The 15,283-nt window shown below is 47.5% G+C and overlaps 1 protein-coding gene across 1 annotated transcript; it reads left to right on the top strand.

Annotated features, from left to right (window-relative positions):
* The first annotated feature begins 12,032 nt into the window (after window positions 1–12,032).
* LOC125547619 (beta-fructofuranosidase, insoluble isoenzyme 3-like) lies at window positions 12,033–14,236 on the top strand. The gene is made up of 5 exons (XM_048711439.2): window positions 12,033–12,421; window positions 12,576–13,065; window positions 13,181–13,584; window positions 13,679–13,772; window positions 13,870–14,236. The coding sequence occupies exons 1-5, from the start codon at window positions 12,033–12,035 to the stop codon at window positions 14,062–14,064; spliced, it is 1,572 nt and encodes a 523-aa protein (XP_048567396.2). The 3' UTR covers window positions 14,065–14,236.
* The last annotated feature ends 1,047 nt before the right edge of the window (window positions 14,237–15,283 follow it).

Raw genomic sequence — 15,283 nt, 5'->3', positions numbered from 1 at the left:
TGCTTTTTGGAGGACCAACTTACCAAAGAGCAACCAAGAAATTGGCACCCTCTGGAAGTGGACTTCCTATCCACTTTGTCTCCCGCCCAATCGGAATCCGAATACTCTACAAGCTTGAGGTTTGCTTCTTTTGGGTACCATAGGCCAAAGTTTGGGGTATGAGCCAAATATCGAAAGATTCGTTTGACCGCCACATAGTGAATTTCCTTAGGTGCGGCTTGAAAACGTGCACAAATTCCCACACTCAACATGATATCCGGTCTAGATGCACAAAGGTAAAGCAAGGAACCTATCATGGAGCGATATACCTTTTGATCCACCGCTTTACCATTGGGATCTATGTCAAGTTGGCACTTGGTAGGCATGGGAGTGGAAGCCGGCTTGACATCACTTAGCTTGAATCTTTTGAGCATGTCTTGAGTATATTTGGCTTGATTGATGAAGGTTCCTTCTCTTCTTTGCTTCACTTCGAACCCTAGAAAGAACTTCAACTCTCCCATGGAAGACATCTCGAACTTTGAGGTCATGAGAGCGGCAAATTCCTCATTGAAAGCTTTGTTAGGGGAACCAAAGATAATATCATCAACATATAATTGGCACACAAACAACTCCCCTTTGACCTTCTTAGTAAAAAGAGTGGGGTCGATTAGCCCAACTTCAAAACCATGGTCTTGTAACAACTCGGTAAGGTGGTCATACCACGCACGTGGGGCTTGTTTAAGGCCATAGAGTGCCTTATCGAGTTGATACACATGATCGGGAAAGTAGGGATCATCGAACCCGGGGGGTTGCTTGACGTAAACCAATTCATTAATAGGACCATTAAGAAAAGCACTCTTCACATCCATTTGTTGTAACTTAAAGTTGTGATGAGAAGCATATGCAATCAACATGCGAATGGATTCAAGACGAGCAACGGGAGCAAAGGTTTCACCGTAGTCGATACCCTCGACTTGGGAGTAGCCTTGTGCTACCAAACGAGCCTTGTTGCGAATGATGATCCCATGGGCATCTTGCTTGTTCTTAAATATCCACTTGGTTCCTATGACATTGTGATTCCCGGTCGGTCTTGGCACCAATCTCCACACTTTGTTGCGCTCGAAGTTGTTGAGTTCTTCATGCATGGCATTGAGCCAATCCGGATCTTCTAGCGCCTCATAGACCTTGTGGGGTTCCACAAAAGAGACAAATGCATGATGGTCACAATAATTTGCTAATTGTCTACGAGTGCTTACCCCCTTTCTTAAGCTTCCAAGCACATTCGTCATGAGATGATCCTTGGTGGAGAGCTTGGAAGCAACCTTGGCGGCACGACGCTCTAATTCCTCCTCGGGGGTGAGACGAGGAGTGGTCACTTGATCATCTTGAGCGTCGTCTTGGGCTTGTTCTTGTTCTTGAACTTGCTCGGAGGATGAGAGAACTTGACCTTGGGCATCACTTGATGTGTCAACACCGTCTTGAGCGTGATCTTGCCCTTCGTCATGTTCTTGAGGATGAGGGCCTTCATGTTGTTCTTCGGAAGCGTATGGGCCTTGGGTTGGTGATGGCTCCACTTGAGTGGAGCTTTGTCCTTCTCCTTCGGCCACAAGCGGTTCCTCAATGGGTAGGATAAACCCAACACCCATTCTTCTTATGGCTTGGGTAGGAATTTCATCACCTACATCACAAGTGCCACTTTGCTCCACTTGGGAGCCGTTATTCTCATCAAACTCCACGTTACACGTCTCCTCAATAAGTCCCGTGGATTTATTGAGGACACGGTAAGCATGCGAGTTTGTAGCATAGCCAACAAATATGCCCTCATAAGCTCTAGCCTCAAATTTAGACAACCGAACACCTTTCTTGAGAATGAAACACTTACACCCGAATACCCGGAAGTACTTGAGGTTGGGCTTGTTACCGGTGAGTATCTCATATGGAGTCTTGTTCAAGCCCTTGCGGAGGTAGAGCCGATTGGATGCATGACATGTGGTGTTGATGGCTTCGGCCCAAAAGTTGTACGGAGACTTGAACTCCGCCATCATGGTCCTTGCCGCATCCATCAACGTCCGGTTCTTCCTCTCCGCAACACCGTTTTGTTGAGGGGTGTAGGGTGCGGAATATTGATGCTTGATTCCCTCATCACTAAGAAACTCATCCAAGGTGTAGTTCTTGAACTCGGTGCCGTTGTCACTTCTTATTGTCAAGATCTTTGCATTGTGTTGACGTTGTGCTTCATTTGCAAAGTCAATGACGGTTTGTTGGGTCTCGCTCTTCCTCTTGAAGAAATACACCCACGTGTACCTTGAGTAGTCATCCACAATCACCAAGCAATACTTCCTACCTCCAAAACTATCAAAGGATGGAGGCCCAAAGAGATCCATGTGAAGGAGCTCCAAAGGCCTCTTTGAATAAATGATAGTCGTGGGAGGGTGAGCCTTCTCATGTAGCTTTCCTTCGATACAGGCACTGCAAGCACGATCTTTAGCAAAACTAACATTCGTTAGTCCACGGACATGGTCCCCCTTAAGGAGACTTTGCAAAGATCTCATATTGACATGGGCTAAACGGCGATGCCAAAGCCATCCCACATCAACTTTAGCCATTAGGCATGTCGCGGTCTTAGTGGGTCGCTCCGAAAAGTTAAATCACATATAGACCGTTCTCGACATGCCCAACAAAAGCTACTTTAAGAGTCTTGCTCCACAAGAGGGCCACGGTATCGATATCAAAGAAAGTGGCAAAGCCCATGATAGCAAGTTGACGAACGGAAAGTAAATTGTATGCAAGGGACTCAACAAGCATGACCTTCTCGATCGTGAGATCATGAGAGATGACCACCTTGCCAAGTCCCAATACCTTAGAAGATGAGGCGTCACCCCACTCGACATTGATGGGCATAGATGGATCCTTGTGCACGTCCACCACCAAGTCCTTGCTTCCGGTCATATGATTTGTAGCTCCGCTATCGAGCAACCATGATCCCCCACCGGAAGCAAACACCTACAAGAGATCAATGCTTGGTTTTAGGTACCCATTTTGTAATGGGTCCTTTGATGTTAGTAACAAGGGTTTTTGGAACCCAAATAGACCATTCAATGTATTCATGAAGAGAACCAACAAATTTGGCATAAACATGCCCATCACTAGCACGGCATAACACATAAGAAGGGTTAAAATCGCCGGCTTTGTTGAGAGGGGTGACATTGCCCTTCTTGACATTGTTCTTCTTCTTCTCCTTGGGGCACTCTCTCCCTCCCTCACAAAGGTTTGCATGAGGGGAGGAGGTCGTTTGGTCTTGTCATTCTTCTTCTTGTTCTTGGAGTCGGGCACGTACCCAACCCCTTCCTTGGCCACACCTCCCTTTTGGTTGATCAAGAGATCGTTGAGGTTCTTTTTGCCTTGTATGCAAGTCGCAAGACCTCTCTCAAGTTGCTCCTTCAACTTAGCATTTTCCTCAACAAGATGTATATGCTCACAACACGGGTTAGTAGCATTTGCATTATCAATTAAAACCATATGAGGAAAAGTTGCTTTCTCCTTAGTTAGCTTCACTTGGAGTTGATCATGAGACTCCTTGAGACTAGCGTGAATACCCTTCAAGGCCTTGTGGGCCTTGTCAAGTATATCAAACTCCTCTTTGAGTTTAGCAAGATCAACCCCGAGTTTGGCCTTCTCGGAATTTAGCACACGAGAAACAATGAGGACATGATCATAATCTTTCTTTAACTTAGCATGATCAACGTTGTGTGACTCCTCAAGAGCCAAACGAAGACCACACTCTTCCTCAAGAGCATTGGAAGGATCCGAAATCTCATCAGCATAGTCACGACTATGCCCTTCCATCTTAGAGATGGTGTCTTCGTGAGCCTCGATCATGTCATTGGCTTCACCAAGTTGTTCCAAGAGAGCAACAAAGTGCTTCTTGGATTTTCCCTTGAGTTTGCCCATAAAGGCCTCAAACTCGTTAGCCTCCACATTAGCTCCCTCAAGTTCATTAATGCTATCCATCGGGGAAGGATGATTAATGATGGTAGTTTTGATGTTGGAGGTTACCTTGTTGGTGGCTTTAGCCATGAGGCACTTGGCGGTGATGCTCTCGTTGGGTGAGTCGAAGAGAGACACCCGTGACGTTGTTGCAATGGCAACGGAGGCCATGGCAACCGACTCACCATCTTCATCATCGTCATCATCCTCATTGTACTCTTCTTGCACAACCAAAGCCTTTGGAGGAGTCTTCTTGGTGAAGTTGTTCTTGTTGGGGAACGACTTGGCCTTGTCCTTTCGGATGAGCTTGCCACCATTGTCTTCCCTCTTCTCATACGGGCATTCCGCAACGAAATGACTCACGTTGCCGCAATTGTAGCAAGTCCTTAAACATTGCTTGCCCCTTGTGCCACTCGAGTTGCTTTTGCTAAAGTTTGGCCTTGAGTTGTTCTTGCTCCAAAATTGCCTTAAAGCAAGTGCCATGTGTTCATGATATGCATACTTCGTATCTTTGGGGTTGCTCTCCTCTTCTTCCTCTTCTTCTTCTTCCACGGTGAGCTTGGCCTTCAATGCAAGGTTAGGCTTCTTTGCCCATTGAGAACGGAGCACCGCATTGTTGGCAGTCTTGTCCAAAATGTTCATGGCCACAAACTCATCCAACACTTCGCTTGAGGTCAAAGTGTGGAAGTCCAGTCTTTGACGAATGACAGAGGACATGGCCTTGTGATAGGGCATCATTGCCTTGAGGAATTTGCGCTTGATCCAATTGTCATCCGTGTCCTTGCTCCCGTGATCTCGTAGTGAGACCGCGAGTTTGGTTACTCTCCGATGAAGCTCACGAGGTTCTTCATCTTCTTTCATTGCAAACTCATCGGCCTCATCTTGTACCACTTCATAATTGGAGCATTGAATGCTTGCGCTTCCCCGATAGAGAAAGACAACACAATGCCATGCATCTTTGGCCAAGGCGAAGGGACAAAGATGAGGTAGGTCTTCGGGTGGAATTGCATCTTGAATGATGAAGAGAGCATTCTCATTGAATTGATTATCCACGGCTTCTCGAGGAGTGAAGTTGCTTGGATCATGCGGATAAAAACCTTCTTCAATGATTCTCCAAAGGTTACTGTTCACATGATTTAAATGACGTTTAAAGCGGTAAACCCAAGAATCAAAGTCCTCATTTTTCACAATCTTAGGGGGAGGACCGGCATGATTCAAATGAGTGGAAGGAACCGGTCCACCATAAACAAGTGGTGGTTCCACATGGGCAAAGATGCCGGTGCCATTCTTACCACTAGAAGAAGGAGCCTTTTCACTACTAGCTTCCCCCTTGTCGGGGATAGCATCCGTCACCTTGTTGGCGGGTCACCCACTTTCAACGGTGCGGTGGATAGTTTAAGCCCCTCAAGAAATTTAGTAAACATGCTTTCAACTTCGGTCGTCATGGAGGTTTTCAATGTCTCCAAGGCCACATTGAACTCCTCACGAGAGACCGAGGTTCCCCCATCGCCCGTAGACAAGATCGGATTCACACCGGAGTGTTCCTCCACACCGTCTACAGTATCAACCATACTCTTTGGACGGTAAAGTCCTTAATAAAGAGACGAGGCTCTGATACCAATTGAAAGGATCGATATGGTTGACTAGAGGGGGGTGAATAGGCAACTAACAAATTTTTTAGCTTTTCTTTAGCAATTTAAACTTTGCATCAAAGTAGGTTGTCTAGATATGCAACTAGGTGAGCAACCTATATGATGCAACACGGATAGGAACACAAGCAAGCAAGATATATGAAACAAATAAGCTTCCACAAGTAAAGGCACGAGATAACCAAGAGTGGAGACGAGGATGTGTTGCCGAAGTTCCTTCCCTTTGAGAGGAAGTACGTCTCCGTTGGAGCGGTGTGGAGGCACAATGCTCCCCAAGAAGCCACTAGGGCCACCGTAATCTCCTCCCGCCCTCACACAATGCGAGATGTCGTGATTCCACTATTGGTGCCCTTGGAGGCGGCAACCGAACCTTTACAAACGAGGTTGGGGCAATCTCCACAACTCAATTGGAGGCTCCCAACGACACCACGAAGCTTCACCACAATGGACTATGGCTTCGCGGTGACCTCAACCGTCTAGGATGCTCAAACACCCAAGAGTAACACGATCCGCAAGGGATTAGTGGGGGAATCAAATATCTCTTGGTGGAAGTGTAGATCGGGGCCTTCTCAACCACTCCCGAGCAAATCAACAAGTTTGGTTGGCTAGGGAGTGAGATCGGGTGAAAATGGAGCTTGGAGCAATAATGGAGCTTAGTGGTGGAAGAGGTAAGTCAACGGGGAAGAAGGGGACCCATTATATAGTGTGTGGAACAGATCCAACCGTTACCCACCAACCAGCCCGCGGCCAGCGGTACTACCGCGCCTGGCCAGCGGTACTATCGCAAGGCCACGCGGTACTACTGCTTGCAACCAAGCGGTACTACCGCACGGCTGTGCGGTACTACCGTACCGACCCACGGTACTGCCGCAACCCTAGCACAGAACCGATAAACAGACGCACAGGAGCTGGGGGCGGTACTTCCGCACGCGTGGTACTACCGCGCCCCCCATGCGGTACTACCGTGAGGCAAAAATCCCAGCCAGGGGAGAAGGAAAACTTCCGTGCCTACTTCCGCAAAGAAACGGAAGTAGCAAAAACCCGACACAGTAGTACTGCCGAGGGGCGGTACTACTGCCTGACTGCATAGCGCGGTACTACCGCTCGGCGAACGCGGTACTACCGTGGGCACCTGCGGTACTACCGCGAATGCCCACGGTACTACCGTTGACCTAGGAGCAGTAGTACCGCAACCAAGAACGGCAGCCAGACAAGGGAGGCAAGAAAACGGAGGAAGCTCCAAGGAAGAAGGAGGGGATAAGAAGGAGACGTGTACGTGATGATTCCACCCAAACCTCTCCAACGCGGACCCCCTCTTAATAGTACGGCTTTCCTATGACTCAAATCCACCAAAAAGAAGCGTAGAAAAGACGCCGTCTTCGTCAGTCTTCGAGGGGCACCCAATCGTCTTGTGCCTAGCAAAGAAGTGTCTGGAATACTCATGGCACACGATTAGTCCCCAAATGCGTTGTCATCAATCACCAAAACACTTAGGGATAAATATGTCCTTACAACAAGCTGCATCATCCAGTCTTGCTCCTGTAAACAGACAAGTCAGGTGATATATAAAATCCACAGGCTTAGCATCCACGCCTTGTGCATCCAACTTTTTTGCCTCCAACTCCTCACTGTCCTTACCTTCCAAGTGATTGGGATCCTTAGCATCCAGGTTTTTGGCGTGCAAGTCCACACCATCCTTGCCTTCCAAGTCATTGGGATCCTCAACATCCAAGTTTTTTGCATGCAAGTCCTCAGCATCCTTACCTTCCAAGTCATTGGGATCCTCAGCATCCATGTTTTTTGCATGCAAGTCCTCAGCATCCTTACCTTCCAAGTCATTGGGATCCTCAGCATCCAATTTTTTTGCATGCAAGTCCTCAGCATACTTACCTTCCTTATCTTGCAATTCTCTAGCATCCCTGCCATATGGGACTTTATCATATGAGGCTTTGCGCAAAACTCCAAACACGACCAAACCATCACATGCTACCCGGTCCGTGACCTGCCAATTTGTCCCTTCGACAATCTAACGCTTTACCTTTGGAAACATCACAGTTGTATAAATATAATAGGCAGCAATCTCCAAAGGGTGTGCATTCAGCTTAGTGAAGGGTATCGTATGTGTTGCTACTGCGTCTAATGTTGCTTCAGTCTTACGCATTATGGATACACAGTGCTCAACATGCTGCAACAAATCAACAAGCTGCATCTTCCTGTTCAGGTGCACATGAAGCCTTGAGTTGAGAGACTCACTCCTTTGATTACTCATCATGCCTAGGAAATATCTACCCTTTGTGTATGCAGCAACCCATTTGTGTCGCAGCTTGTACATCCTGTTAACCCATGACGACCTCTTGCCCGTTGGTTTTATTTTGAACCGAACCTTATAAGCCTCCCATCTTTTCTCAAACTCATCAACATCCCAACGACGGTAAATGAATTCCCTAAATTGCTCCAGCTTTTCCTTGTGGAGGTGCATCACCATATTCTCCTCAATATGCCACGTGCACAAACGATGATCTGTTCTGGTCCAGACAGTAGCTATTGCTTTAGCCATTGCACCGTCCCCATCGGTGATTGCTGAAATTGGTGCCGTCTGGGACATTGCCTCCAAAAATACATGAAGAATCCACTGGTATGATGCAACTGTCTCGTCTGACACTAGACCCACCCCAAAAAAAACTGTGCTGCAGTGATGGTTCAGACCAACAAATGGAACAAACGGAAGCATGTACTTGTTAGACCGATATGTACTGTCGAACACCACGACACCACCAAAGGCAACATAGTCAATGCGGGATTGTGAGTCAGCCCAGAATATGTTCCTCAAATGGCCTTCGCTGTCTTTTGTGTATTTGAAAAAGAATTCTGGGTCTGCTTTTTTCTGTGCAATCATATAGGTGAGCAAATATCTAGCGTCGCCGCCTTCTATCTTGCGCTTCTTCTCGACTGAAACATGGTTGTATAGATCTCGATATATAAATCCAAGCTTGTCAGGACCTCTGGCATTCTTCTCCATTACATTCATAATCTGATGTGTTCGAAGTCCACCGACAGCATACTCGATGACATCGGCCTTTTGTGCGTCAGTCATTCTACGATGAGCCGACAAGTACGGAGTCAGGTCAGCAGGGACAAACAGATGGTTATGCTTTTCCACAAAATTCTTGATGAACCAGAGGCCACTGCTATCTTGTAGCTCAACCTGAAAAAGAGCGGGACACCCACACCGAGAAAGACCCCTCGGTGTTCTTTTTCTTTCAGTTCTGTTAAAGTGCTTAAGGGCCCGCCATCCTTGTTTGCAGCACTTGTATGTCCTTCTGTATGCATTTTGTTTCAGACCCGGACCCCTGTACTTCAGATCATCCTTTCTAACACCAAATCCTTTTTTCTCGCATAGCCTACGTAGAACATGTAGGCTTCTTCCTCAGTCCTGAACGTCTTCTTCACAATCTCTAAGTATTCCATACACTCATTCGGGTCTGAACCAGCCATGCCGTTATTATCAATTCCTTTACCTTGTATGTGTACATCATCCATGTCTATGCCATCCTTGCCTGCATCCTCATTATCCTTATCATCCATGCACATACCATCCATTCCTTTGGGGTCCATGCATTTGCCTTTGTTGCCTCTATGACCCATGTCCTTGTCGTCCTTGCCTGTATCACCCAAGTTTTTGCCATCGTTGCCTTTATCATCCATGTCGTTATGCTGTCAGCGGAAACAGATAGTCAATGTTACGGATGGATAGCATACGTTACCAAAATTATGCACTACTCTGCTTAAATAATTGATTTAATTTTTCATATCGGATTCATGTACCTAACTCGGTCCTTCAAAAGCTGTAAGTAAATATGCCCTGACTAAATCCAGAAATTTGTAATTGATTGTACTAGCTCTAACTGATGATCTCCTAACTAAATCCAAAGTCCACGAGTCCTTCAAATGCCTTGATAGATCCACCCTGATAGATCAATTATCTCCAAACTCCATTCAAAACTATATCCTAACTAAATCCAAATTATCTCGTAACAAAATCCAAAAGTATGTCCTAACTAAATCCAAATTATCTCCTAACTAAATCCAAAATAAGTCCAAACTCCATACAAAATAACTATCTCCTAACTAAATCCAAAATATCTTGAAACTCAATTCAAAAGTACCTCCTAAGTAAATCCAAAATAACTTTCTTTGAATCCAAATCTGCTGACAACTTTCTCATGCCACATAATCCTAACTAAGTCCTTCAATATGTCATAGCTACATCCGACTTACACTTCCTTTCAATCGTAATCTCATCACAACTTTCTGAAAAGATAAACCCTAATCCTCAGATGACATATCCTAAACCCTAACCAAATCCGACCGAAATCTCCTCACAACTTTCTGAAACGATAAACCCTAAACCTCACATGACATATCCTAAACCCGAATCAAATCCGACCCCTATTGGTTCTATATGCAGAAGGGACAAGAAAAGATTTGAGATGGGTAGGCACTTACAGCGAAGATCCGGCGTGAAAAAGTTGATGCACGTCGATGAGGATGATGTGGCCTCTCGGGTCGGGGAAGGTGGCGTCCGCTCGGGGAAGGATCTGGCGCCGCGACCCGACTGGGGTGACTTGCGATGGAGGGAGTGAGGGGGAGTAGGAGCAGGAGGGGTAGACAAGGCGAGTGCGGTCGGCGGCGATCGAGGGCGCCGGGGGCGATCGAGGGCGCCGAAGGCGATCGGCGGCGATCGAGGGCGCCCGAGGTTAGGGCTCGAGAGGAGGAGAGAGGACGAACCGTTCGAACCGAAATTCAAAAGAGTACGCACGATGATGGGACCTCTATAATGAAGTGCTTTATTAATGCACTTAATTTACTCGAAAAATTTAGGACGATATTACCCCTGGACCAAATTGGGCCGATTAAAGGTAAAAAAATTAGGTTGAAAATACCCTTGGGCTTAAAAAGGCCCAATTATTCTCATCCGTTAGATCGGTCATATAATACATGTGCTCTGGTGTATTATAATGCACCGTAAAATCTCCCTAGTTTTAACCCCTCTTTAGTCAGGGTTGCTTGGAACTTTAGCCTCTTAAAGAGACTATTTTAGTCAGACTAAGAGGCTAAAGTTCCAAGCAACCCTGACTAAAGAGGGGCTAAAACTTGTCTTGAGACTAAAAATTTTTAGTCAGGGGTACCCCTGCTAAAATGTGGATTAGTCCTCTCTCTACTCATTTAACTCCTCTTCTTTAACACAGGCGAGTTCTAGATTGGAGGGTTTGGAGGATAATAAATGCTCATTAACTTGATTTTAGCCTTTTTAGTATTTGAATCCAAGCATGGGTGAGGCTAGCATGTTTTAGTCCCACTACTTTTAGTCATGGGACTAAAACATATCCAAGCACTCTCTAAAATAAGTTCCTTGGATCCAAGCACCCTCTCAATCAAGTTCTAAGCTATTACACTACACGTACGGAATTTACATTTATTAAACGGAGGGGCACGTGCGGAGTTAAGTTAACCCATTATATACATCGTGCACCCATATATCCACCTACGGCGGCTACGCGGTCGCCGTATCCAAAGCAGCAGCACGCCGCGGCGAGCTCGGCGGCGGCCGGCGACGCTCGCCGTGGACCAGCGGATAGATACATGCATGCACCCGGGCGTCGTGACACGTACGGTCAAATCGCACCGCCGGCTGGGTGGTTCATCTAGCTAGGAGAGGAGAGCTGGTGGCCTATCCATGCGCGCGGGCGGTCCACCCTGATCCTGTGGAATACTAGGACTCCATTCCATGCGTGCGGTCTTATCCAAGTCTTTGACTGTCAACACAGCACGGCCACCACGTGGAATCCTAGGACCTCAGTCCTCAGTCCATCCCATGTGTACTGCTTATCCAAACTCGGCTATAAACACACACCGCATTGCTCACTCACTCACTCATCTCTCTCTCTCGAGCTAGGGTTGCGTGCTGACTGCTGAAAGGAGAGGAAATGGGGACGGCAGCGGCGGCGCTATCCGTTGTGTCGCTGTTGTGCTGGACGGCGTCGACGGCGGTGCACGCGTCGCATGTCATCTATCCGGAGCTCCAGTCGCTGGAGACCAAGGAGGTTGCACAGGAGCTGCGCACCGGCTACCACTTCCAGCCCCCTAAGAACTGGATCAATGGTAGATACTGTTTTCTCGATCCATCTACACCTCTGCATGTTTGTGGATCATCTTCTTCTTTCTGTTACTCATTTCTGGTCGCCTCTTGTTTGCATGGCATTGACTCTACTTCCCATGACGACACAACAACCAATCAGATCCCAATGGTACGTGGAGTATAGTAGTTTACTAACTAACTAGTGTGGACATTTGTTTGCATGGCACTCAGCATGTATCTAAACCTAGCTTACGTGCGTGCGGATGGATGCAGGGCCAATGTACTACAAAGGGCTGTACCACCTCTTCTACCAGTACAACCCCAAGGGCGCCGTGTGGGGGAACATCATCTGGGCGCACTCCGTCTCCACCGACCTCATTCACTGGGTGGCGCTGGAGCCTGCGATCTACCCGACCATGCCCTTCGACGTCAACGGCTGCTGGTCGGGCTCCGCCACACTGCTGCCCAACGGCGTCCCCGTCATCATGTACACCGGCATCGATCCCCACAAGAACCAGGTGCAGAACGTCGCGTACCCGGCCAACCTCTCCGACCCATACCTCCGGCAGTGGGTCAAGCCCGATTACAATCCAATCATCAGCCCCGACCACGGCATCAACGCAAGCGCTTTCCGTGATCCCACGACAGCGTGGTACGGACCTGACGGGTATGTACATTTTATTTTCATCCTCCGAACAAATTTTCTTCACAAGTTGGCCCAGAGCTTGGGGGGAGGGGGCGGTGCCCCCCCCCCCCCCAAAACTATATATTGTGTTGTGAGTATGCATAAAGAATATATGTTGTACCTGATATATGTGCAGACACTGGAGGTTGGTGGTGGGCACCAAGGAGAACATGAGGGGGATCGCGGTGTTGTACCGGAGCCGAGACTTCAAGAAGTGGGTCAAGGCGCGCCACTCATTGCACGCGGGACTCACAGGAATGTGGGAGTGCCCTGACTTCTTCCCTGTGGCGGTAGCCGGAGGCAGCCGTAACCACCAGAGTGGTGTGGACATCGTGGAGTTGCACGACCATGTTGTGGCCAAGGAGGTCAAGTACGTGCTCAAGGTGAGTCTAGAACTGACACGATACGATTACTACACAATTGGCACATACGACCACGACAAGGAGAGGTACACCCCCGACCACGCCTTCCTGGACAATGACTACGACCTCCGCTACGACTATGGTGACTTCTACGCCTCCAAGTCCTTCTTCGACCCGGCCAAGAGACGCCGAGTGCTCTGGGGCTGGGCCAATGAGTCTGACACCGTTACCGAGGACCGCCACAAGGGCTGGGCCGGCATCCAGGTCACTGGAACTAGCTACGCTTGCACATGAACAAAATTACTTTTGCTAGTATGTTTTCCACTGTATGTGCTGAGAGCCTGAGATCGAGACGTATTGTTGTTGCTGATTTTCTCAGGCGATACCAAGGAAGATCTTCCTATCGCGAAGCGGGAGACAGCTGATCCAATGGCCAGTGGAGGAGGTCAAGTCGCTGCGCTCAAAGCACGTAAATGTCAGCAACAAGGCCGTCAAGGGCGGCGAGTACTTCGAGATCACCGGCTTCAAATCCGTGCAGTCAGACGTGGAGGCGGCGTTCGCCATCAGGGACCTGGACAAAGCGGAGAAGTTCGACCTGGCGTGGCGGACCGACGCACAGGGGCTATGCAAGAAGTTCAACTCGCACGTCAAGGGCGGCGTTGGGCCGTTCGGGCTCTGGCTGCTGGCCTCCGACGACCTCGAGGAGAGGACAGCCGTCTTCTTCAGGGTGTTCAAGACCAACGACACCAATTACGCCATCCTCATGTGTAATGACCCGACAAGGTAAGTCACATTACATGGTAGTATAAAACTTGCAATGTTGGATTATCCGTGCATCCAGATCCAACAGTAATTCCCAATGGTCACTATCAAATAGGTCATCGTACGAGTCACAGATCTACAGGCCGACCTTCGCCGGCTTTGTCAACGTCGACATAGCCAAGACCAAGAAGATCGCCCTCAGAACATTGGTATATGTATATATGTAACCACATGATCAGTGTATGCTCTGGAGTGGATTAAACCGTTGAAAGAGGGGTCTAAGGCATGTCGCGAACTTCATTTCAGATTGACCATTCTGTGGTGGAGAGCTTCGGGGCCGGCGGAAAGACGTGCATCCTGACGAGGGTTTACCCGAGGAAAGCCATCGGCGACGACGCGCACCTCTTCGTCTTCAACAACGGTGAGTCGGACATCAAGGTCACCAACCTGCACGCGTGGGAGATGAAGACCCCCATGATGAACAAGCTGCTGGAGCAGTAGCAGCAGCCTGGACGATCGAGGAGTAGAAGTAGCCTAGCCGTAGCTAGCCAGCTTATTAGTTTAAATGAGATGGATTAATTAGGAGAGGCTGAAGTTAAAAATGTAGTTGTACACTTGCTGCCCACGGAAACATGGGAATGAATAAAGGTTTTGGTGGATGAGTCCATTTTCGCCTTGAAGAATTGCAGATCAGTTTATGTCCCTCTTTGTTCGACAAGCTGCTGGTGAACTTCCAGTTAAATATTTCCAAGAGATTTCTAACTTGTTTTGACATGCACATTTTCTAAGGTGTTGTTTTGATGTACATAAAAAAGGCACATAAGTAGTGTTATTTAATTGTCAGTTAAGAAAAATAAATGTTTGTTCTTCTCATCCTGGCTGCAAGCTGAGATGTAACTAAACAGCAATAGGTTGAAATTTGTGAGAGCAACTGTAACGTAAAATTTCTGCGGAGTATGTGGTTTGGTACATGACGGCTGGAGCTATATGAAGGTTGAACATAATCAGTTATTAGTGCTACTTATATGAAGCTCTGACCTTGAGCATAGCCCTTGATAATATTGTACAAGCATGATAATATTCTCAGTTGAGAAAAAGGTGCTCAAGCAGCGTGGATGCATGCTAACATATTATTTCAGTCCAAGGAAGACCGAATTTAGTAAGGGAGGGCCGCAACATCAATGCCTTCAACAAGGAAAAAGGGTGCCTGTAGGCGCCGTCATTGACGACTCCAGCCTCAGTCGGAGCACGGCTTTTGGCAGCAGTCTCCCCCTCCCAAACCCATGGCCCTGCCATCCCATCCAGCCTACCACCTCTGCGACATGTGAGCATCTTGCCACATCTCGCCCTTGATAAGTTTCCGACGTATCTATATTTTTTTTTGTATGTTTCATGCCACTATCTTATTTTTTATGCAAACTTTGATATGTATTTGGACTAACCTACTACTAATTGCAAGACAAGCACAATTACTTGTTTTCCCTTATGTGCGTAGGAACTTCATGGAAATTCAATGAAGTATGAAAAAACTTCAAGGTCCGGTAAAATTTGGAGTTACTACATATCTGTCCATGCAAGTCTAATTCTTAAAGATCATCACTTGCTTACCATGGTAGATTATGAACGTTCGGGATTGATAAATTATGAACGTTCGGGATTTGACCATGGTAGATTGAACGTTTATATGGTGATTTTAGTTGACGCGAGGATGACAAGCTTA

Source organism: Triticum urartu, chromosome 3A, assembly GCF_056163025.1.
Source record: "Triticum urartu cultivar PI428250 chromosome 3A, HENAU_Tu73, whole genome shotgun sequence".
In the NCBI taxonomy this organism is placed as follows: Eukaryota; Viridiplantae; Streptophyta; class Magnoliopsida; order Poales; family Poaceae; genus Triticum; species Triticum urartu.
This window is presented reverse-complemented; position numbering and strand designations above follow the sequence as displayed.

What these genes read in the sequence shown, in the direction of transcription:
- LOC125547619 (XM_048711439.2), top strand. Translation starts at nt 12,033, where the DNA reads ATGTACTACAAAGGGCTGTACCACCTCTTCTACCAGTACAACCCCAAG. An exon ending in GCGTGGTACGGACCTGACGG is followed by an intron (nt 12,422 to 12,575) that starts GTATGTACATTT and finishes ATATATGTGCAG; the next exon opens with ACACTGGAGGTTGGTGGTGG. An exon ending in AGGGCTGGGCCGGCATCCAG is followed by an intron (nt 13,066 to 13,180) that starts GTCACTGGAACT and finishes TGATTTTCTCAG; the next exon opens with GCGATACCAAGGAAGATCTT.